Source organism: Cetorhinus maximus, chromosome 4, assembly GCF_964194155.1.
Source record: "Cetorhinus maximus chromosome 4, sCetMax3.hap1.1, whole genome shotgun sequence".
NCBI classification, from domain to species: Eukaryota; Metazoa; Chordata; class Chondrichthyes; order Lamniformes; family Cetorhinidae; genus Cetorhinus; species Cetorhinus maximus.
The window spans coordinates 78,973,840-78,999,310 of NC_135882.1; the positions used below are offsets into that span (position 1 = coordinate 78,973,840).

General features: G+C 44.7%; 1 protein-coding gene across 3 annotated transcripts in view; it reads right to left on the minus strand.

Moving 5' to 3' along the window:
* prex2 (phosphatidylinositol-3,4,5-trisphosphate-dependent Rac exchange factor 2) overlaps positions 1 to 25,471 on the minus strand; it is a 675,068-nt gene that overhangs the window by 257,500 nt on the left and 392,097 nt on the right. For all 3 annotated transcript variants that reach the window (XM_078540383.1, XM_078540384.1, XM_078540381.1), the window contains exons 26-27: positions 6,493 to 6,672; positions 4,343 to 4,437 (exon numbers count right to left, since the gene is read on the minus strand). In XM_078540383.1, the coding sequence (XP_078396509.1) occupies positions 4,343 to 4,437; positions 6,493 to 6,672 (275 nt within the window). The remainder of the gene's footprint in view (positions 1 to 4,342; positions 4,438 to 6,492; positions 6,673 to 25,471) is intronic.

Below are 25,471 nucleotides of genomic sequence, written 5' to 3' on the forward strand. Positions count from 1 at the left end.
CCTTTCAGCGATCTCCCTGAGGCACCACTTAGTCTCAGGGAGATGTGCGCTCTTTCATGTGCACGCGCGAAAGAGCGCACTCTCACATTTGAGGAATCCCCCCCCGCCCGCACAGGAAGCGCATAGTGCTTCCCGTTGGGCATCACGCTGGGCGGGCCTTAATTAGCCCACCCACGTAAAATGGCAGCGGGGCCCGTTTTGGCGGTGGCGATCAGCTGCCCACCCGCCGCCGAGCTGGTTGGGCCTGCCCACCCATCAAGGGCAAAATTCGGCCCTTATAGAAAAGCCATTTTTCCCCAATTATTTAGTTCCTTCTCATCTAACACATATGGGTACTTTTATTACTGAGGATGGGGAAAGGGTAGCCTGGGCGCAAGTTAAAAATTTTAAATTGATAAACCCAACCCACCTACTTCTGGTTTTAACAGAGGCAGGTGTGGGGGTAGGTGTAGATGTTTCACCTGAACTTTGGAGGCAGGTCCCTCACTTAAATATTCAAATGAAGCTGCAAATCTCTGATTTTACCTCCATTTCAGATTTAATACTGGCCAGCTGAGTTTCTTAGTCCTCAGAAAACCAAACAGCTGATGAGCGGCAAGAACAGTTGGATTGTACAGATAAGTGCCTTCCCAGCCTTGTTTGTAGTCCAGGAGGAGCAGGAATTCTTTCCTTGGGCCTATCAAGCATACCTGTTAATCTCCCTTTGATAGGAATCCTCCACCCACTTCCCTTAAATTGGTTGACCTCTCACCATCACCACCGCCCTCCCCCACCAAGCTTTCCAGGCCCCTCTCCCTGATGCCCAATCCACGATCTCTCCCCTCCCCCTCCTCTACTCAAGCCTGCCTTTCTTCTTTTTCTTTCTTTTTTGTTGGCTGTACTAAAAATAAATACTTAAGCTTTAATATCCTCTATAAAAAGTTCCCTGATCACTGAGAAGATAATGATGGTGAAGGAATATCAAGCTGCTGATTTTCATGGCATGCTACACAAACTGCGCAAAATTTTCTATGCTGGCAGATCTATGTTCTGCTTTCCACTGCTCAACTATAGCGGTCATTAATCCAGTGAAGTCCAGATTGCAATGTTAAATGTAAATGTGAACATGATCTGTTTACCTTTCTTTGGCTTGAATGACATAGTACTCAGTTTATATGGAGTTTATGATCCAGTCCCACTTTTTCATGTGGTTAATGTCACTTGTAACCCCAGACCAAATGGAAATGAAACTCCAGTAGCAAACATTAACCACATGAAAAACTGGGGCCGAGAGCAAGCTACATTAGAAACCAGTCTCTGGCTGCAAAGGAAATCTGAGGGCAGAATGAGAGGCGATCATGCTGAAACATATAAGATCCTCAGGGTGATTTGACAGGGTGGATGCTGAGTGAAAATTTCCCCTTTTTGGGGCGTCTAGAATGAGGGGACACCATTTAAAGATTAGAGATATCCTATTTAAGACTGAGAAATGGAGAATTTATTTTCTCTCAAAGTCTGGGGAAATCTATTCCTCAGAGAGCAGTGGAGGCTGGGTCATTGGATATATTCAAGGCTGAGGCAGATAGATTTTTGATCGACAAGAGAGTCAAGGGTATGGGGTGCAGACAGGAAAGTGGAGCTGTGGCCATGATCTTATTGAATGGCAAAGCAGCCTCTAGGGGCCGAATGGCCTACTCCTGCTCCTGGTTCTTGTATTCTTCAAGCCCATATCCTGTGAATGAACTTTAAGAAATTAACATATCAAAAAATCAATGCATCAAACATTGAAATCTTTGGCACCAATTATATGGTTCACAAAACAGTAAGAACATCAGAAAGACCATTCAAAACATCATGTCCACTCCATCTAGATGTACGATTATTCTATTATCAACTCCTCTCAACCTTACTTTAAAAAGATTAATTCATTCCTGTGGGTCGGTTGCTGACGGTGAGATTCAGTATTGCATTGAGGAAAATGGAGAAGAAGGTTGGTGCAATGACATAGCCTTGTTTGACCCCAGTTTTCACTGAGATAGGGTTTGTGGCGGTTCCGTTGATGAGGATCACAGCAGATATATCAGCGTGGAGGATGGCAATAAATTTCTGAGAGCAGCTAAATTTAAGGAGGATACTCATAATCATTCTTGGTTGACAGAATCAAAACTTTCGTGAGGTTGAAAAAGGCCATGTACAGTGAATGATGTTGTTGCACTTTTCTTGAATTTGTTGCACAGTGAAGATCATGTCTGTGTCCCCCTCTTGATAGGAAAAAATTGCACTGTGATTCTGGACACCAAACTCCCAAAGCAACCGCTCTACTTGGAACTCAGTTGCATCAGGAGACTGCCAGGAGGATAGCAGAAATGGTTTAGGGATGTCCTCAAAGCAACCCTGAAGAGGTCAAACATGTCCGCCAACTCATGGGAGTCCCTGGCTTGTGACTGACTAAAATGAAGAGGGCTCATTCGGGAAGGCACCCAACACATTGAGAGACTTCATCAGGAAAATGCAGAGGTGAAGGCGAGGCATCAGAGGGAGTGCACAAACCTCCAAACAGCCTATCTACCCAACCCTTTAAGCACCACCTGCCTCACATGTGACAGAGTCTGCAGATCGCACACTAGACTTATCAGCCATTTCAGAACCCATCGAATCGGAGTGGAAGAAGTTATCCCAGATCCTGACGGAATGCCGAAGAAGGCTTTTTAAAAAGTAGTATGATTATAGCCTTCAATACTCCATTCTCAATGGATATTGACCCAGTGATCACTTACTGTTGAAGTCAGTTCCACATATCTTAACACACATCTCTAACCTTGTGCATTTTTTCCATGTGCCCTCTGGTTCCAAATTATTATTTTAAAGACCTGTGTCACGTTCTTCCTCAGTCTTTACTTTCCGGCTAAAATTTCAGTCACTTTAGCCTTTCCTCATAACTTAATCACAATCTAGTTGTACTAATTTTGTCATAATTGTGTCTATGTCATTAAACAACATCTGTACAACTCAATATGGCTGCACATCATCCACATATTTGTCTGAATATTTTCTGTTTTTGCCAGTTAGAGGTGCAAAGGCACCCAATTCTAGTTTTTCCTCTACATGTGCCTATTGTAGTGAAGTTGAATGGGAGGGGGAGGGGAGAAATCAAATTGCTGCAGAATATATTGGCACATATTAATGTGTTTATAAATCTGTACTGAATCAGTGCATTAAGTGCAATTTCATTTGAAAACCTCTTTCGGTTATTTTGTAATTTTAATTTTAATTTTGTGTGTTACATATTTGGATTACCATGACTATACATATTTTATTCAAAATTATTTTTACATAGTTTTTAGCTTTATCATCTGCAACCCAACATAACCACAGGAATTTTAAAAACATGGAAGTAAAAGGTACAAAATATAATCAATGTAGCAGTAAAACAAAAGGCAAAGAAAATAGCAAAAATATTTATAAAATTAAAAGGATGTGTAAAAAAAATGACAAATGTGGGTCAAAAGTCAAATTAAAAAATTGTTGAAAAAAAGTTCTTATGTGAAAAATCCCATTTTCGTTATGACTTCTGTAACTCTGCTACAGACAAAGCTCCTACTTGCATTCAAAGGGCTCTCCACCCAAGGCAATATTGTGTATTGTACGCACCGAGCTGAATTTTCCACTCAGCGTGTGGGTGTACACCCGACAAGCTCGAGTGTGAAATAGCACGCAATGATGCCGGGTAAGCGTCCCAACGTCACTGCGCACTCGCGTGATATTTTGGCCGGCAGGCGCACATGAGAGTTGGCAGTGCACCCGCCAACAATGAAGAGACCTATTAAGGCCATTAAAATACTAATTAATAGGGATTTTTCACTGCCCGTCCAACCTTACAGTTGACAGGCGGGCAAATCGGCCAGGCGGCCTTTGCATTTTTCGGGAAACCTCATCCAAGAGCGGGATGAGGTTTCTGTAATTAAATTTTTTAAAAAGTTATGCACAGAATTTTTATAACGTCCATGCACAGGCAACACATTCTGATGCGTGGACATTTTTTCCAGATTTTAAATTCTTTCTTTATTGATTTTAAATTCGTCAGCTCCCTGAGGCAGCTCTCTGTCTTCAGGGAGCTTTCCATCCATACTCTCCTGCGTCCACGCTGACTTCAGTGCTCACCCTCTTCCCGCCCCGACCCCGGCAGCGCTGAGCCTTTCAGCGTGCCTTTCACACTGGCTGGCTGTTAATTGGCCATCCAGCGTGAAATCACAGTCAGGGGCCAATTGGGGTCGGTGGTCTGCTCCCCAGCTGTTCCCGGTGCTGCTGATCGCAGCCGCCCACCCACCCAAAAATTCCACCCATTGTGTTTTGTGGAGCTTACCAGAGTCCATATCATCGCTGTGCACATAGGAATCACAATGGCTGCTACATATACTTGTAAAGGAAGCAATCGAATTCCTATTACTGTTACAATCACTGTGGAAGGAAGAAAACACGTTAAGCCTCCTTTTCTTAAAAAAAATCAGGTGCAGTTTAAAATGAATATTGTTTTACACTGTATACTTTGACTGGTGGTGCATCTTCAGTATTTATACACAGTTGGGGCTATATTCCAATGGAGATGGATGCAACACTGATAAATTATGCATTATACATAATTTGACAGATGTCTAACACAAAATATAATTTATCTTGCTCAGTATTTTCTTAAGGTTTATATTGTGGCATATTTCAGCAATCAGTATTTTTTCATAATCATTGCTATCTCCAGATTGTTAATTCTCATTATTTTGACCGCTACCTTATCTTAGAAATTGCTTTTTCTTTTGATGCCTTCTCTTGTAGTTATATTGTTTGATCAACTATACTAACAAAGCTATCAAAAATGTGTTATAGAGTCACATCATTGAGTCTCTAATAATCAATTTATGAATAACTTAATAATCCTGCAATTTTTTTTTTGCTTTCCCTCTCTGTAGTTTTATTGAGTGCTGTCAGCAGCATCAAGAGCATTGCATTAAACATAATAAGTGGAATATGAACAATTAGCATAATCACTGAGATGCTTTGAATTGTTTAAAATCTTGCTGTTAATTCAGTTCACTAACACAATGTGGGCTGCTGATTCTCCTCCAGGTCAGCTCTGCTATGATGTAATCAAGATTCAATTTTCAAATACTGGAGTACAGGTGAAATTCAGATATAAATGCTGAATACACTTGTACTACATTTCTCTGTGCAATCTTAGGCAGGCGTCAACCCATTAAAAATAAACGTGCTGATGCCTGCCTAAACTTAGTGCAGAGGCAATAAAATGAATAGATTAAGAGTTCATAACTGAGCTTCACCAACTGAAAAATATAGCCTGTGCTGATGGCATTTGTAACTAAAGGCTTTGAATTGCTGTCAGTGCACTATTGATGAGTTAACTGAATGTTACTTTTGGTTTTTCAGCATTAATGAGCTTGCAGGCTAGTCCATTATCATTTCCTATTTCAAAGGATGGTCGAATGCCATTAAAGTGCTGAAATATATGTTTTAATACTGCATGGTGAACTATCCACAAAATTACTTTATTAATATTCCTGATAATTGCCTGTCAAATGCAGTTAGATTGCATCTATGTACTGTTTTGGTCTCCTTATTTAGGGAAGGATACAATTGCATTAGAAGCATTCAGAGAAGGTTCACTTCACCAATTCCTGGGATGAAGGGGTTATATTATGAGGAAAGGTTGAGCAGATTGGGCCTATACCCATTGAGAGAATGAGAGGTGATCTTATTGAAATATAAGATCCTGAAGGCACGTGACAGGATGTTGAGAGGATCTTTCCCCTTGTGGGGTGAGTCTACAACTAGGGGATAAAGTTTAAAAAGTAGGGGGTCCCATTGAGGAGAATTTTTTTCTGAGGGTCGATAGTTTGGAGAAATTGACCCTCAGAAAAAAATTCTCCTCAATGGGACCCCCCTAATTTTTAAACTTTATCCCCTAGTTCCAGTAATAAAAGCCATGTTTGCTGGCTTGGTGATGGAAGGAGTCAGGAGGAGGAGGGCCACATGGTGTGACATTAATAACGACTCCACTTCTCCCCCCATCTCCAAAAGACAAACACAAAAGGCAACACGCACAGGAACAGTTGGCAGGAAAAGTGCATGCAGTGTCCAGGCATCACAGGAGCTGGCATGGCAACAGGAAGATGATGTCAGACCTCAAGACTAAGATAAGTCACTTTCAATATATCCACAATATTATTCTGTTTGGGGGATAAGAGTGCTTGGGTTGTTGGGGACAGAAAGATGCAGGAAGTGTCCCTAAAAAAATCTAAGCAGGCAGAGCACGAGGCTCAAAATAAGCAAATCAGGACATAAAATACAGCAACAGGCACAGAAAAACTTGTAACTATGACCAAAATAAATGCTTTTAAGGAAAGCTGCAATAATGGTGCTTAATTCTTCTTAATTTCTCTGAATTCATTTCAAACTGAATATTCAGTCCAACTACATTAAAGAGTAATCCAAAGCATATTATACCTATAAGAATCCCTGTTGCTTATTGTATCATGGCCCGAATCCTCTTGGTCATCTCCAGTTACCACAAAACAGACTTTTTTGCTATTCCGTTCTGCCTTGTCAGTGTCATTCTCCCCTGTTACTAGCGACTCAGTCGTCTTGGTCTCTGATGTATTTGGATGTGTTATTGATGAAAGGAGGCTATAAAATGGGAAATAAAATAGTCAATTCAGAGTGCTTACCATTTTTCAGTAAATAAAATAATACAGCAAGTTCTTCCCCATGGCTAAACTGAAAAGCCATGGGGTGGATTTTAATCTACAGGAACATGTGGGTTTGGGGTGGGGTGGGATGGAGGGCGGTGTTAAAACAGGTGAAATTGACAGCATGTCCAAATTCCCAACTTCCGTATTTTATTGCAGTGTGTGAGACTGCATGCATGCAACTCCCTCGGGAGAGACAAGTTATCAATTACCATAGGTTATTCAGTCAATAAGACCACTATTTCAAAACACTTATGACAATAGCGTCGGATCCATGGGTTCCCCTGGCTTCCTAGAGAAAACAAGGTGAGTACATGGCCATAATTGAGGGAACTGAATCAATCTCACGGATATAACCATATAAGTACTCCATATTGACAGCTGCTTTTTTGCCTGCTGGTGGGAAAGGGTTTGTTCACATAACTTTTGTTGAGGGTGAATTTCTACTCTTTGGATCTTTCTTTTTGTACTTTGAGATTTGGTGTATCATATCAGTATGTATGCTGCTTATGCAACCTTAGATTGGACATCTGATGTTGATTGCCAGGCCTATGTAAGAAAATGTCTTCGTATGCTGCCAGAATTAAAGCCCATCGTTGTATTCTTGCTGAGGCTATGGGTGGTATAGCCCTGTCCTCACTAAACAATCCTAGCAATGGTCTGAAACGATTGTAAAATAGCGGCCGTGTATGTACTGGTGAAATTTGTTGATACCAAAGATGATGGACAGGCCTCTTTTTCTATCTGCAAGTATCCCTTTTCTGCTGTGGTGAGTATTCTTGATATGTAAACTATTGGTCACTCCGTGCCCTCGTCGTCCGAAGAGAAAGCACTGCTCCCACTCCGAGATGGGTCTTATGTCAGCACCAATTCTTTTGTCTGGTCATAATGCACTAATAGATTGGACGAGTGCAACAGTTGTTTCACCTTTATGAAAGCTTCATTCTGGGGCGCCTCCCAAGACCAATGTTGGTTCTTTTTGAGTAGAAAATGCAGGGGGGCCAGAACTGCAGACAAATTAGGTAAGAACTGCCCATTATAGTTGATCATTCCTAGGAATGATTTGAGCTCTGAGGTGTTCTTTAGTTCAAGTGCCTCTCTTATGGCTCTCACTTTCTCCTCAGCCGGTTGGAGGCCCTGCGAATCTAACCGGTGACCCAAATAGATTATCTTCCTCGCTTGGAACGTGCACCTTTCTTTTTTAAACACACTCCAGCTTGCAAGAAACATTTTAAGAATTCTTCTAAGTTTGCTAAATGCTCTTTTTCAGTGAATCCTGTCACTAATACATTGTCTAAATAGACTACAACTGGGACAGTCCCTGCAGTAAGTTTTCCATTGTTCTCTGAAAGATGGCACAAGCGGAGGAGACACTGGAAGGCAATCGTGTATATTGGTACAACCCTTTGTGGGTATTAATTGTGACAAATTCCCGGGAGGCATTATCGAACTCTAGCTGTTGATAAGCATGACTCATGTCAAGCTTTGTGTACGTTTTCCCTCCAGCCACCTTGGCATACAGGTCTTCAATTTTTGGAATGGAGTGCCTGTCTAGCTTAGCTGCTTTATTAGCTGCCAGTTTGTAGTCTCCACAAATTTGGACACTTTGGTTAGGTTTAAGGACAGAGACTATGGATGCTGCCCATTGTGAGAACTGAACAGGTTATATAACACCCAATTTCTCTAGTCTGTTCAGTTCAGTGTCGACTTTTTCTCGCAGGGCATACGGCACCGGTCTCGCCTTCATGAAGCGAGAGGTTGCTTCCGGACCCGCATGAAGCTTTGCCTACAAACCCTGGATTTTCCCAAGTTCATCCTTGAAGATGTTGACGTACTTTCAAAGTAGTTCTGGTAGCCCATTGCTCTCAGCTGGAAAATTTCAGCCCATTCTAACTTAACCTCCTTTAATCCCTTCACCTGGTACCACCATCAAGGGTAACTGTGCTGATTGACTTCCACAATGGACAGTTACTCTGCTTATGCCTTTCACTTGAATGTCTTCACTAATATATGTATTGAGCTAGGCAGCTGTTTCTTCTAAACTTAATTGATGTTCACCATTATTCAGATATCTGAATGTTCCCCAATTATTGTAGTGGAAGCTCCCATGTCCATTTCCACACTAACAGGTTTGCCATTTACTTTCACTGTGAACAAACACTGGTTCTGTCTTTCCAACTTTTAGATTAAATAATGAGTAAATGTATGAATTTGTTGTTTCAGGCTCTTCTCATTGTAGATTTCATCGGGCTCCTTCTTTTGTTTACAAGCCTACTTGAATCTTTCCTTGCGCTGCCTCATCATATGTCCATTTCTGTGACAATAGTAGCATTCTTTTTTTTTAAACTGCCAATCACTAAAAGACTGCTTGTTTTCACCTCTATTAAAATTATTCTTCAATTTCACTGCTAAGTTATTTTCCTTTATTCTTTGGCTAGCAGGGTCTATTTCCTCAGCAGAGTTTTGCATTTTCGCGCCACTTTTGGCTGGGGTTTCTTGCCTGATGTGGAGGACGGCGCCATTTTGCGCACCCTGTATTGCTTGTGAATCTCTTACTGTACTTTCCATGGCCAGTGCTAGTGCCTTCTTAAAATCCAGATTCATTTTGGATAATAATCTTTCCTGAACAGTGTCCTCATTCACACCACACACTAAACAATCTCTAAGTATGTCATTTAGAGTCATACCAAATTCACAATGTTCCGTTAGCTGCTTCAGATTTGCCACATAACATGCAATTGTCTCATCCGAGGCTTTATTTCGCGATTAAACCTGAACCTCTGCATCAGACTAAGGGCTTGGGTTGACCCTTCATGTAGTCCACCAATTCATCAAAATTTTTTGAATCCGGGGCACTGGGCACTGTCAAACTTTGAATCAGACTGTACTCAAGAGGATCGCTCGCCTCTTTTCTTCCCCCATAATCTTGTTCACTTGTAAAAAGAATGTGAGACATTCTATGTAATGAGAACAGTCATCTGTGGCTGGTTCAAAAGGATCAACTCTCCCAAACTGTGGAATTTTGAGAGGGGTTAACTTCTTCAATTCTAACAGAGCTTGCTACTTACAATCACTGGGTGAGGTACAATGCTGATTTCTTTTAACTTGATTCCTTCTGATCAATCCTGTTTTATCCTCTTCACCAGTTTGTTGTAAGGGTGGCTGAGCTGCTGCTATTGTTGATAGAGTTGATCTGCACACACTTCTTGAGTGGAAACATTAAGTTTATTTACAACATACCCAGCAGCAACTGCACGTGTGCTTTTAACTCTAACTCTATCTCTACACTGGCTGCTGAGGTAGCCCACACTACTCTCCTCTTGGTTACTACAGATCATGTGATCTTCCTTAACAAGCATTATTCTTAAAGGTACATTATATACTAAACAAAACCATAATTACCACATATCTGAACCAAGATGAACGGCAACAGTACCAGCAAGAGCATCTGCAGCCTGCTGGTCACACACCAGCACCCGCACAGCAGAGAGTGGAGCAGCAGAGAGAAGCAGCTCACAGCAGACAATTCCCACAAAACAGACTCTACAGGCAGAGGCTCAGTTTCCTTGACATGTCTGAACACTAGTGTTATCGTGTCAGGTAGTGGCAGACATCTGCGGTCTCCTTTTGAAAAAACCTGCTGCCTGCTAGACCTGAAGCATTACCAGCGGCTGTCAAAGTCGCTGCTGCCCAGGGCCATCCCCAAAGGGGATGTATGATCAGCATACATACTGATCATACTGATATGATACTCGGGGGAAATCACACTGTGTTAGCCCTCGTAATATTTTTATACAAGTTTTCCTCTGACGGCTGGGCCCCTGAACATGTGTGTGAAAAGGAGCACCAGCAGCTTCCCAGCTACTGAATACTCGGTTACAAGCAGGTACCGCACTACTGACTGCGATAACAGTGTCACATGTAAAACTACACCTTGCTTCCAAGGCTGAACATAATTGTTAGCTCTCCTGTTGTTAAGGAGAAATCCACAATCTCTATGGGATTCCGTTATAACATTTTTACTAACACACCCCACACCCCAGCTAGAGGAAACTTTAAGGCCGGAATTTTCCAGCCTCTCATGCCGGCTGGATCTGCCGGCCTCGTCGATGTGAACGGAGATTTCAGTGGCTCACTGGCCCCACTGCAGGAGAACCCACCACAGGGGGCTGGAACATTCCAGCCTAAATGTCAGAGTGAGGGTTGTCACTAATTTAACTTTTTAAAAAACTTACAGGCACAACGCAATAAATAATTCGACTTAAAAAATGACTGTCCATTTCCAACATTAAGCAAATGTTAGTTGCTAAGGCGTACTGGAGGAAAAATAAAATAAGAAGCGGAGGGTTTAAATTGCACGGGATCGAAAATAAACACAGCAAGTGAGTGACTTACCCAGCAGGTTGGACACTACGCGCTATATGCCCACTTTAAAGATATTATCTAGTTCGGAATAGTATTACATCTGACACCCTGATGTCAACGTGCGGGGTACAGAATGGTCACCCTGATTTGCCGTACCCTAGAGACAGCTCTGACTCTGCCCTTAGCATTTTGGAGCTGGAATCATCAAAAGCTGTACTGGAGACATATCCAGGATCTCCTCATGGCCCACAAATGCATTGGACGGTTCACTAATGGCTTGTGTGCCAGGGCTGGCAGCATCAATTTTGCCTTCCATGACACCAGTTAGAATGAGCAGGCACTTGGCTTTGCAGCTCTAGCTGGCTTCCCACAGGTGCAGGGTGTCATCAGTTGCACACACTTGGCAATCATGGAAACCCAGATCAAGGAGTGTTCGGCAACTGCAAGGGCTTCAATTCCATCAACTTGCAGCTGGTGCACCACCAAAAGAAGATGTTTCTGCAGGTGTGCGCAAGATTCCCAGAGGGCTGCAATGATGGGGTTTTTTCTGCGCAATCCAAGCTTCCTTATCTTTTTGAACGTGTAAGCGGACTTAAGCAGGGGCTGCTAGGTGGCAATAGATAACCACTTCAACCTTGCCTCATGACACCCATCAGAAACCCCAATACAAAGCTAAACAAATGAATGCTACTAAAGCAGCTGTGTGACTGTACAGGCCAGTTCAAGTGCCTGGACAGATCTGGAGGCTCACTTTAGTGCACATCAGCCAGGGTCTCCAGAATGGTTGTGGTTTGGTGTGCTCTCCACAACATTGCACAGCAACATGGTTTGGGTCTACAGTATGGACAAGGCAAGGAGCTCAGATCCTCTCAGGATTATTTAGAGAGGAGGATAAGCAGAGATAAAAAAAGAGCGAGATGACAGGCCAGTGCACCTCCAGCTATTCATATTGTGCAGCGCAGGGTGTCAGGGATGTCCTTACATATGCAAGATTCTCTTAACCCACACCAGAGCACCCATGTCATTAGAAAATGTAACAGTTATTCTTTTCCGTCCTTCCAACAATGCCATCGACACAAAGCAGACATGCAGTCAACAAGCTACCACTTGAAATTCCCCCCACTGGTTCATGCCTTCACATTCATCCTCAAATAAATTAGAAGGCCACTTACCACCCAACACCAAAGAATGGACAGGATGGGAAAGTGTTGTTAAAGAACAACATTTATGAGAGCTAAATAAAGAACAAAAAACTTATCAAAATAACATTTTCTCAGACAGCTGTGTGCATTCCATTATGCAAGTAAAAGCATTACTCTTCCTTTTTCTGCTATCCCTATCTGGTGTAACCCATGTGGCTTCAGCAGAGGTAGGGGCAGGCTGCTCAGATCCCTATTCTGACTCTTAAGATGCTCATGGCTGACATGTTCTGGGTTTTGGAACCTGTGAGAGTCCCGCCAAAGACTGCTCCAAATGCACCCAGTCAGGGGCAGAATCGGCCAGTGGGACATAAGGCAGCATGCTGGGTACTAACTGAGAGGTGGGCTGCGGGTGAGAAGTGGAAGTGCTTTGAGTAGAGTCCCCACTTCTTACAATCATCGCTCTCATGGCTCTGCAGCTCACTACTACCACTGTGGTGGAGAGCATTTTGGTGCAGATCAGTGCAGCCCTGTAAAGCCAGGCTAAGTTATTTGTCACCCTAGCTAAGGCGGCAGACATGTTTATATCCAAGCTCATTTGATTGGAGCACACGATTACATTCCATAGTTAAGGGGACTAACGGTCATCATGAGTCCTGCATGGTGTGTTACCTCCCTGTTGTCTGGCTAAATGATATCACGGAGAGTGTGCAGGGTGAAGGGAGTGAGCCTGAAGTTGCGAAACACATCGATACCAATGACATTGAGCAAACAGATACTGAGGTCCTGCCATCAGATTTTCTGGGGCAGAGGATACCAGTTCAAAAGGATCTTAACAGGACTGTGACCATGTGCTTGAGTCAAGGTTCACTGGTGTTGTTGGCGAGGAGTGATGTGCGCAATGGGATGTAGGTGAATGTGCAAACTGTACTCATCTATCCTGACCTGCTTAGGTGATTAAAATGCTTTCTGCACTGAATCCAGGAGCATGGCAGCGTGCTCCTGCTGCTAACCTCCTCCACAATCTCCGACCATACCTCCTTTGTCTCAGCAGCCAGATTCTTCTTCCCATTGCTAGAGAAGTGTATTTCTCTCTCCTATTCTGCACAGCGCCAGCAGTATGTTCAGTGAGGCATCACTGAAGCGTGGCTGTGTAGCACTTGTTTATTTTCAGTTCCCAGTTCCTTCAAATTACATCTTTGGAATGTCCATTTTAATACTGGAGTTGAGATCACGTCATGTGGGGCCACATCATGACTGCTGCTACTGATGGGATGGAAGTAAAATGATAATGAGGTGGCTGAGCGAAAAAGCCACCAACAGATGCGCTGCACTTTTTTCTGGGTTTCCCACCCAATATTGAAACCCCCACTCCACATTGCAAAATTAAAGTCGGTGCTCACATATTTGCAGTTACATTTACAAGTGGACAGACACTTAGTAAAAAAATTACAATAGCGTATTTTTTCTGTAATACCAAAGCTGCTATTTATCCATACTTTGTTCATTATTTAAGGGAAATTCCAGATCGCAAATACGCTCTGATAATACAAAACAACCTCCAATGTCCATTTTCTAGTATCACTATTTTTTGTAATTTACATGGTAAAATGCAGTTTCCAAGGCCTAAATTTTACATTTGGCAGGTGCACACAATCAGCAGGCCTGAGAATGGCCGGGAAATGGACCCCGACTGCGATTGGCCCCCGACCGCAATTTCCCACTGGCTGGCCAATTAACAGCCAGCCAGTGTGAAACTCGCACTGAAAAGCTCAGCGCTGCCGGGGTGGAGGTGGGAAGAGGACGGGCGATGATGTCACCATGGGCGCAGTTGAGCGCTGTGAGAGAGCTTCCCGAAGACAGACAGCTGCCTCAGGGAATTGCAGACATTCAAATGATGAAATAAAGGTTTAAAGAGCTGCAAAAAAAATGCATCACAATCAAGCACCTGAAAATATATCTCATAAAAATGATGTCCACAGATATTTATTTTTATTTTATTTCATAATGGAGGTTTCATCCCACCCTTGGATGAGGTTTGATGAGAAACGTAAAGGCCGCCTGGCCGATTCGCTCATGCGTCAGCCGTAAGGTTGGACAGGCCACAAAAAATCGGAGACAATTGCGCCGTTAATGGGCTTATTGCCCTCTTAATTGTCGGCGGATGCGCTTTCGATTTTTGCGCACGACTGCTGAGCGAAATATCGCATGAGTGCACAATAACATCGGGACGCTCGCCCAACATCATATCGTGCAATTTCACGCCCGATCGAGTCGGGCACATACCCGCCCATGGGATGTAAAATTCTGCCCCAAGTGTCTGTTTGAGACTTGCTGGTCAAAGTTGTTCACCCATAACAGATTTGCTGAACACGGGCTCAGATGGTTGGGCAGACATTCAGAATTGTGAACTTATTTATGGTATGGCATAGAATACAAGCCTGAATGAAGCACCACAAGCTAAGCCAAGGGATATTATCTCCATCCACCACCACTTTCCTCCATCTGGCTGAACTTGTTCTCTCCTTGAACAATTTCTCCTTTAGCTTGTCTCACTTCCTCCAAATAAAGGGTGTGGCCATGGGTACCTGCATGGACCTTAGTTATGTCTGTCTTTTTGTGGGGAATATGGAACATTCTTGTTCCTGTCCTAATCAGGCCCCCTCCCACAACTCTCTTTCTGGTACATCAATGACTGTATCATTGCTGCTTCATGCTATCATCTGGAACTGGAAAAATTAATCAATTTTGCTTCCAATGTCCACCCCACTCTCACCTTCACATGGTCCATCTCTAACATTTCCCTTCCCGTCCCTTCTTTGACTTTTCTGTCTCCACTTCTGGCGATAGACTGTCCACCAATGTTCATTTCAAGCCCACCGACTCCCACAGCTAACTCAACTACATTTCCTCACACCCTGCCTCCTGTAAGGACCCCATTCCATTCTTCCAGTTTCTCCATCTCTGTTCTGATGACGCTACCTTCCACAACAGTGCTTCTGACATGTCTTCCTTTTTCCTCAGCCGAGGATTCCCCTCACTGTGTTTGACAGGACCCTCAAACATGTCCGACCCATTTCCCGCACTTCTGCCCTCACCCCTTCCCCTCTCTCCCAGAACCACGATAGGGTTTCCTTTGTCCTCATTTGATATTGATATTAGTGTAAGCACTGACTGAGAATCTATAAAGGTTATGAGTGGCTTTTACATTCATGAGCAGCAAGAGCTGCTTTTACAACTGTTTTTATTATTTATTTTGTCTACATCTCAGCAAGTTAGTGTTTGTGCCACTGTAGCAAAACCAAGCTACAACTTGCCTATAGGGTAACAAGTGTCAGCTGGTCCATCTCACAGGACCCATGAATTTAGAGGAATAACACCACTCTTATGAGCACATTTTTGTGTTTTATATTTTGTTTGTATTTTTGTTCTATTTTGAAATTTATGTTTTTAAATATTTAAGGGTTAATTTTAGCCAAGTCTTGGGGTGGTGGAGGTAGGGACAGTTTAAGGGTGGGCTTGCTCTGCATTCCTACACACTTGCCAATTTAACTTGCCTGAATTTAGATCAGGAAGGACTCTCTCCCCAGAAGAGTAGGGGCTCCATTTCAGTGGCAAAGTTGAGTCCCAATGACTCCACTGGGACGCACACACAATTTTAACCAAAAGCTTGACTAAGGTCAACACAGTCTCAAACCCAACAGGAGACCTACTGGAGATGTTTTGTTTTAATTTAACAGTTCCTTATGGACCATGAGGATCCAGCAGTGCTCCTCCTGGCCTCACAAGGATATCTCAGATTTCCCAGCATCTCCCCTGCCCCAAATTCAGACTTTTCAATGTCCTCTCATTCTTCACTTACCTTGCTAGGGATCATTTCCAGGCAGATCCCCAGAAATTTTAAGCAATCCATTTCAGATCATAACAAAGAAGTTTCCCCTCACCTCCTGCCCTCCCTGTCAGTGTAGGCAAGATGAGTCAAATTGTTAACTTCTGCACTGTGCTCCTGCAGACAGTGCATTTTACCCCTGTCTTGTTTTCATGGTTTTTCTTTATTTTTCCTGTGTGCCCAGAAACGCCAATGAAAGTATAAAAGCAATGAAATTGTTATGACATTTTGCTACGCAAAGAAGAAATATGTACAGACTGCCATTCCTGATTAAACTAGAAGTGCTAGTTTCAAAATTGGATCCTGTTTACATTCAGATGGAGGATGATATTTCCTATCAGTTCTGCAATACATCCCAGATTCAAAGTGCCACAGACAGATAATAAGCTGTTAGTGAGGCACCAGTACACACACACTCTCTCGTAATGCTTTTTAATAAATACATCATTCTGGGAGAGGAGGAGAAAATCTAATACACATTGCACTACTCCTTATGATATTTGAATGTTGCAACTGTTTTGCAAGGTATCAATTAAAGTGTAGCATTTTAAGCATAATGTAATACGCTATCCTATGATTTGGAAAGTGCTGCATTACAGTTATAATAGAGCAGTTCAGAAATGTTTCAGGAGTCTAACAGTTACAGTGGCCATACAGCAGGAGCCATCAATAACAATAAACAGGCCTACTGAGATGAACATTCAACAAATTGTTATAATGTAAAGAAACTGAGGCTATGGTCATGAAATGATGAAATCAACCAGACAAATTTCCATAAAAACTCAAAGAACAATATTTTAGCATTTCCAACTTCATACATTTATATAAAGAAACGGCTGAATGCATTAGATTCAGCAAAGGATATGGGCCCTGACAAAACCCCAGCTGTCATACTGAAGACTTGTGCTCCGGATCTAGCTGTGCTCTTTGCCAAGTACAGTTCCAAACAGTGGCATCTATCTGACAATGTGAAAAATTGCTCAGGTGTGTCCTTTCTAAAAAAGAAGCAGGACAAATCCAATCTTGCCAATTAGTGCCCATCAGTCTACTTTCAGCCATCAGCAAAGTGATGGAAGAGGTCAACAACAGTGCTAACAAGCAGCACTTAATCACCAAATAATCATCCCACCAATTCTCAGTTTGGGTTCTGCCAGGGCCACTGGGCTCCAGACCTCATCACTGCCTTGGTCCAAACATGAAAAAAGAGCCGAATAGGTAAGTGATTGACCTTGACACCAAAGCAGCACTTAACCGAGTCTGACATCAAGGACACCTAGCAAAACTGAACTCGATGGGAATCGGGAAAAACTCTCCACTGGTTGGAATCATGTCACAAGCACAAAGGAAAATGGTTGTGCTTCTTGGAAGTCAGTCTTCTCAGCCCCAGGACATTGCAGGAGGAGATCTTCAGGGTAGTCTCCTCAGCCCACCCATCTTCATTTGCTTCCCTGCATCATAAGGTCAGAAGTGGGGATGTTCACTCATGATTGAACAGTGTTCAGTCCCATTTGCAAATCCTCAGATACTGAAGCAATCCATGCCAGCGTACAAGCAAGACCTGGGCCTGAATTTCATGCTTGGCATGCGCAACAAGTCAGCGGGCCAGAAAGCAGATGCAAAATGCGCTTCCGCCCTCGATTGGACTCCGAACGCAATTTCACGCTGACTGGCCAATTAATGGGCAGCCAGCGTGAAACAGACGCTGAGAAAGCCTCAGCGCTGCCGAAGGGGACAGGAAGAAGGCGGGCGCCGGCAAAAGTGAGGGAGCGGGAAAGTGTTTCTATCTGCAACAGAGCTGCCTCAGGGAGCTGCAGACCTGTACAGATTAAATGACAAGAAAAAAATGCACCAAACTGTGTCTATGTGACACATTCAAGCACCTGACAGCAGGACTCAAGAAACATCAGACCCCAGGTATCCTTTTTTATTATATTTCACCCCGGACATTTCATCCTGCCCTTGGATGAGGTTTCGTTAAAGACGGGCTGCCTGCCTGCTCATTTTGCCCATGCGATGAGTGCAAAATCGCACGGACAATGTAAAATCATGGACAATAGGATTTTATATAGCCTTAATTGGCCCTTTAATTGTCGGCGGCCATGGCTCGAACTCCCGCACGCCACCTGCTGACCTCAATATTGCTCACATGCTCAATGACGTTGGGACGCATGCTTGATGTCATTTTGCGCAATTGCACGTGCATTCAGGTTGGGCACATGTCCACCCGATCAACATAAAATTCTGGCCCTGGACAACATTCAGATCTGGTAACTGGCAATTAACATTCACATCACACAAGCACAGGTAATGATCATCTCCAACAGAGAGAATCCAACCATCTGCCCTTGAAGTTCAACAGTATTACCTGGCGGAATTTTCCGCTCCGGAGATTAAGGGCGGAACTTTCCGTGCCTGCTAGCATCGGGCATGTTTGGTGGCGTGAGCGGACAATATGGCAAGGAGGCCAAAAATTGGTTTCACAATGTCATGAAACCAGTTTGTGATCGTCCACTCAGCCTGTCAATGGCAGGCCGCGTTCCCCACCATCGGATATCGGGAACCTCATTGTAATACATCAGCGCCAGCCCGCTGGACTCCTTCCACCCCCGCTGGATTTTCCACCCACATCAGCGGGAAAACAGGCTGGTGCAGAACATATCTTGACAAGTGTGACGAGCAGAAGGCAGGACTTACCGCCAGGGCCTTGTTCACATTGCGGATATGCGAGGGGCAGAAGGTGCTGGAGCCAAACAGCAATTGCACACTGTAGGAACATCCATGGCATACTGGGTGGTTTCTCATGGACATGGCCCTGTTGCAAAGCAGCCCACGGAAGTTGTAAAGTAACTGTTGAGGGTCTGCTCACAATGGTTGATAGTCGTGGAGGGTAGAGAGGAAGGTCTAGGATCGACTGGGAGAGGAAGAGGTGTTAGCAGAGTGAGGTTGGGGGAGGGATAGAAGGTGTCGGGGGGGTGAGGTTGGGAGGGCGGAGGGAGTATGGGGGTAGGAGGGGGTAACGAGGGAGAAGATGGCAACTGGGGATGTAGGTGTAAGAGGGGTTGAAGGTATAAGAGGAGTTCAGAGGAGGGAAGGAATGTGGAGAAGGGAGGGAGTATGGGCGGAGGAAGGAGTGCAGAGAGGGCAGGAAGTCTAGGGGGATGAAGGAGTGCGGAGAGGGGAGGGAGTCCAGGGGAAAAAAGGAGTGTCAAGAAGTAGGGGGAGTAAGGGTGGAGGAAGAAGGAAGGCGTGGAGGAAGGAGCTGGGAAGGGGGAAGGATTAAAGCTGGAGGAAGGAGTAAGGGTGTCTGAGGGAGTCAGGAAGGGGCAGAGACTAAGTGGCGGGGTGGGAAGACCGGTGGGGGGTGGGGGTAGTGGGAGGACTAAGTGGGGGAAGGGGTTCAATGGGAGGAAGGGGTTCCAGGGTAGGAATGGGTCCAGAAAGTCAGGGGAGGGGGGATGTCCAGGAGAACATGCAAGGGAGGGTTCTGATGGGTCCATGACTGCCTCCTGGGGGCAAACTGAGGGTGGACATGGTACGAGGGGATGGCGAGGATGACCGAGAGCAGAGTGAGGCGGTAGGGTGGGAGGGTGAGGATTCGACGGTAGCAGTAGAAGGGGCGGCGAGGATGGTTGGTGGGGACTCGGATGGTTGGTGGGGACTCGGAGGCAGACACAGACTGTTGGGATGCAAAGGAGGAGGTCGGGAAGATTAATGCAGGTAGGGGTGGGATTTTTAAGAAGCAAGGGAATGTGTACTTTCCCCAGGACATCCCTGAAGGAAAAGGGTTGTGGCTGGTGGGTCACGGAGGGGAGGTGAAAGGTGATGCCAGGGAGTCCACAGTGATGGAGGAAAGGAAGTAGGTGACTGGGGGAGTTAAAGGATGGGGGAGCGAAAGTAAAACCTAATTAGCATTATGCTGTCCAAATCAAAAGTATGTTCAGTGGGTGGGCAAAGTTGCAGGTCAGCTCAGATGGGCAACTGAGAGCGAACCCCAGCAGGCAGCATTGAAAATGCTCAGGGCATTGAGACAAGTGTGATACAGGAAGGATCCACATCCGTGGGAGAGTGCTTACACGAGGCTCTGAAAGGCCCTGCCACACACACACTTCACCCTCCAGAATCACTTATGGACCTGCTGTTCCCTCTGTGGTGACAGAGGACAGGGTAGAGGGGCTCATAGGTGAAGGTGACTCGGAGGGAGTGGATAGCCTCTGAGATTCCTGAGTGGGTGACCCAGCGATGTCCAGCTGCCACTCCTCCTCCCTTCGAGTGCCCGAGGGCCCCAGCCTGACTAGCTGATGGGAAGGAGCACCTGGAGGAATGTCGAGGTTCCCCATTTCCCTCTCGTGTTGCCACTACAGGAACTCCCGCGATGGAGTGCAGGTCTGTGTGCATCTCCACATCCTGCTGGACCAGGGTGTCCATGGCATCCGATATCCTCCCCATGGGGACCTCCATACGTGCACATGTGGGCACCACTTCATCAGAGAGCAGGCGGACACCCTCCTCCAACTCGCAAGCCACTCTGTTGAGGGCTTCCACCAGCTCTGCGTGATGTTGCCACGCACTCTGCTGACTCTCCAGGATGTGTTGGAAGGCCTAATCCAGGGGTTCCTCATCTGACTCGGACCTCACTGATGCTTCTTCCCTAATAATCTTCTGAGTGCCGGGGAGCTCGGCTGAACCTGCCTCCTCCTGCTGCGGATGTATGCCCATGCAGTGACTACCAGATTGTGAACACGAGCCTGCTCTAGATCTAGGTCCTACTGCGGAGTGTGCTTCTGCACTGGTGGAGCGTGTAGATAAGCGCTGTAATAGGTCTTCCAGGTTGCTTTTTTCCAGCTCTTCAATGGAGGAGATGTCCTCTTGGCTGGAGGTAAGGACGTGGATGGAGTTGAGGACTGGCTGGCTGAGGGTGTCAGCCGCTTGGCAGAGCTCCTTGTGAACCAAACTAGAGATAAAGTAGTGCATGGCAGCACTGTCAAAAACAGGAGAGTGAGCATTCACAATTGCGTTGATAGAGGGATGATGTGGTGCAGGATCCTCAGGTGGGTGTTTGCCATCGACGTTACCATTGCCGCAGGCAGGGTACATGTCTTCACCAGCTAGTGTGATGGCATACTCCTCAAAGTGAGGGGCCTAATGTGGGCCACTCCACCCCCAGTCTGGGACCTCTCCCAGCTGATGTGAACAGGCTTCTCCTGCATGGAAACAGATGGAGAAAGTGTGAGCAGGACGCATGGCACTGTGGGGAATGTTTGTGTGGTGAATGGAGCCATGGATGGGATGAGGACGCAAGTTCCAGAGGACATGAGCCTGATGGGTTTGTCAGTGTGTGAGTTGAGAGTGATGAGGAGAGTGAGTTACCCTAGCAGAACAGAATCCTTTTTTGGCACTGGGTGGTTGTCCTCTTTTGCCACCACTGCCACCGCCTCCCATGCTGGATTGATGATGAACTGCCCCTCCTGTGGCCAGATTGGGGATAGAGGACATCACGGCGGGCCTCCACTGCAGTGCTCGAGGGACTCGTCACTGAAGTGGGGGGGCTGCAGTCATTTCGCCTTTCGGGGCCATGACTTCCATGCAGCAGTCGTGGGTTAAAAGCACTGAGGGATGTGCACATAGCTGGACTTTAAATATGTTATGCATGCTCAATTGCATGGGAGGGTTACCATTCATGTTGTGTCATCATCAAACTGCTGGATTCATTGTTTGTGCCAAAGTACAAGAACTGCAGCCTTGGTGATCTCACCAGCCATGTGTGCATCCCTGTGGCACCAAGAAGTATCTCATTAAGGAGACCATGACTGCATCAAGTTGACGCAGGTTTTGTGCTGGCATGCTGCCTTTCACTTCCCAGAGCAGCTACACACAACTTTGGTGCTGACCTTTCTAAAGATTAGGGCTTGGTGAAACATGAGAGTTGGAGGTTCAATGTCCAATGCTGACATTGCTCTCGATGTTAGTGTTGTAAAGGTCTTTCAGATCACTGACATGCCACTAAGGGATAGGAAAAATGCGCTTGGGTATCCTTACTTGTACTTTACTCTTGAAACCTTGTGGCTATGAGTGCATCTTGCGGCTTCAATCGTCATTCCCTACAGCTGCGTCTATGCTACTTGCTTTTCCCTGATCCGACATTCCAGCTGAGGCGCAACCTCACAGATCTAGGTGACCAAGATGCCACCCCAGCTACTTGACATCTTAATCCCAGAGAGCTTGGAAGAGGCTTGAGCGCATCCAGGATATATTCAACCTTAGTTAATGCACTCCTACTATGTCTGACCTGGTATATGTCTAACCTGCACTTTTGAAATGACTGCATGCTCTTTGGCCCGTTAACCAAGCCAATTTCAGGAAGCACCTTAGAGGCTTTCATTGATCATCTTGCAGATATCCTGCAGTTGTGCTCAGTTCATGGTTGGCTGCATATTGCATTCTCGCATTTCTTTCTGTTAATGATCAACTTGATCAACTTCATTGTGAACTCAATGATTCCTGCAGTCTAATGTTAAAGCACCCAAATGTCAGTGGCTCCAACTGAATCACAGAATCTTTACAGTGCAGAAGGAGGCCATTTGGCCCATTGAGTCTACACTGGCTCTCTAGAAGAGCATCCTACCTAGTCACACTCCCCCCTGCCTTAACCCTGTAATATTGCATATTCTTTCTTTTCAGAAAGAAATCTAATTGCCTTTTGAATACCTCGATCGAATATGCTTCCACCACCCTCTCAGGAAGTTCAATCCAAACTTCAACCACCCTCTGGGTGAAAAACATTTTCTTCAAATCACTATTACTCCTTTTGCCAATTATTTTGAATCTGTGCCCTCCAATTCTTGATCTTGATGCTGTCTTGAGTGGGAACAGATTCTCACTATTTACGCCGTCCATACCCCTCAGGATCTTGAATATCTCTCAAGTCTCCTCTCAGCCTTCTTTTCTCCAAGGGAAACAGTCCCAACCTCTCCAATCTACCCTCAATTCTTTATCCTTGGTATCATTCTTGTAAATCTCCTCTGTACTCTCTCCAATGCCTTCACATCCTTTCTCAAGTATGGCACCCAGAACTGGACACAGTACTCTAGATGAGACCTAACTAGTGTCTTATACAAATTCAAAATGACCTCCTTACTCTTGTACTCAATGTCCCTATTAATGAAGCTTAAGGTACTATTTGCTTTATTAACTGCTCTCTCAATGTGCCCTGCCATCTTCAATGGTTTATGTACATATACACCAAGGTCTCTCTGATCCTGCACCTCCTTTAGAGTTTCTCCCTTTATGTTATCCTGTCTCTCCATAGTCTTCCTACCAAAATGAATTATCTCACACTTCTCTGCATTGAACTTCATCTGCTACTTACCTGCCCAATCCACCAACATGTCCATGTCCCTTTGAAGTTCACAACTATCCTCATCACAGTTAACGATTCTAATCTTTGTATCATCTGCAAATTTTGAAATAATGTCCTGAACACCCCAGACTAGGTCATTAATATATATCAGGAAGAGCAAGGGTCCCAACACGGACCCCTGGGGAACTCCACTACAAGCCATTCTCCAATCTGAAAAACAACCATTTATCACTACTCTCTGTTTCCTGTCACTCAGCCAATGTTTTATCCAATGCCTACTTTCCCCTTTATTCCATGAGCTAGAATTTTTCTCACAAGTCTGTTGTGTGGCACTGTATCAAATGTCTTTTGAAAATTCATATATACATCAACAACGTTGCCCGACTCTGTTACCTCCTCAAAAAACTCCAGCAAATTAGTTAAACATGATTTTCCCTTAATGAATCCATGCTGGGTCACAGAATCACAGAAATGTTACCGTGCAGAAGGCCATTCAGCCCATTGTGTCAGCACCAGCTCTCCGACTGAACATCATGACTTAGTGCCATTCTCCAGCTGTTTCCCTCTACTCTTGCACATTGTTTCTATTCAAATAATTATCCAATGCCCTCTTGAATGCCTCGATTGAACCTGCCTCCACCACACTTCCAGGCAGTACATTCCAGACTCAAACCACTCGCTGTGTGAAAAAGCTTTTTCTCACATCACGTTTGCTTCTTTTGCGAATCACTTTAAATCTGTGCCCTCTCATTCTCGATCATTTTACGAGCGGGAACAGTTTCTCTCTTTCTACACGATCTAGCCCCGTCATGATTTTGAACATCTCTGTCAAATCTGCTCTTAGCCTTCTTCTCTCCAAGAAGAACAGTCCCAACCTCTCCAATCTATCTTCATATCTCAAGTTTCTCATCCCAGGAACCATTCCTGTAAACCTCTTCTGCACTCTCTCCAATGCGATCACATCCTTTCAAAAGTGTGGCGCCCAGGACTATACACAATACTCCAGCTTAGGTCTAACTAGTGTTTTATATAAGCTCAGCGTAACCTCCCTGCTCTTGTACTCTATGCCCCTATTAATAAAGCCCAGGATACTGTATGCTTTATTAACTGCTCTCTCCACCCATCCTGCCACCTTTAATGATCTATGCACATACACACCCAGGTCCCTCATCCTCCTGCACACCCTTAAAAATTATATCCCTTATTTTATATTGTCTCTCTATATTCTTCCTACCAAAATTAATCACCTCACACCTCTCTGCACTGAACTCCATCTGCCCACTCCACTAACTTGTCTATGTCCTTTTGAAGTTCCACACTGTCCTCCTCGCAGTTTACAATGCTTCCAAGTTTCATATCATCCACAAACTTTGAAATTGACCCCTGCATACCAAGATCTAGATCATTAATATATATCAGGAAAAGCAAGGGTCCCAATACCGACTGCTGGGGATCTCCACTACAGACCTTCTTCCAGCCTGAAAAATATCCAATGCCTATTACCCTCTGTTTCCTATTACTCAGCCAGTCTTGTATCCACATTGCTGCTGTCCCTTTTGCTCCATGAGCTATAACTTTTCTCGCAAGTCTGTTGTGTGGCATTGTATCGACTGCCTTTTGAAAGTCATGTACACCACATCAACAGCATTACCTCATCAACCCTCTATGTTGACTCTTCAAAAAACTCTAGCAAGTTAGTTAAACATGATTTCTCTTTAGAAATCCATGCTGACTCTTCCTAATCAACCCACATTTTTCCGTGTGACTACTAATTCTATCCCGAATAATTGTCTCTAGAAGCCTGCGCACCACCGAAGTTAAACTGACTGGTCTGCAATTGCTGGGCTTATTCTTATAAGCTTTTTTGAACAAGGGTGTAATGTTTGCAATTCTCCAGTCCTCTGGCACCTCCCCTGTGTTTAGGGAAGACTGAAAGATTATGGCCAACGCCCCTGCAATTTCCATTACTTCCTTCAGTATTCTTGGA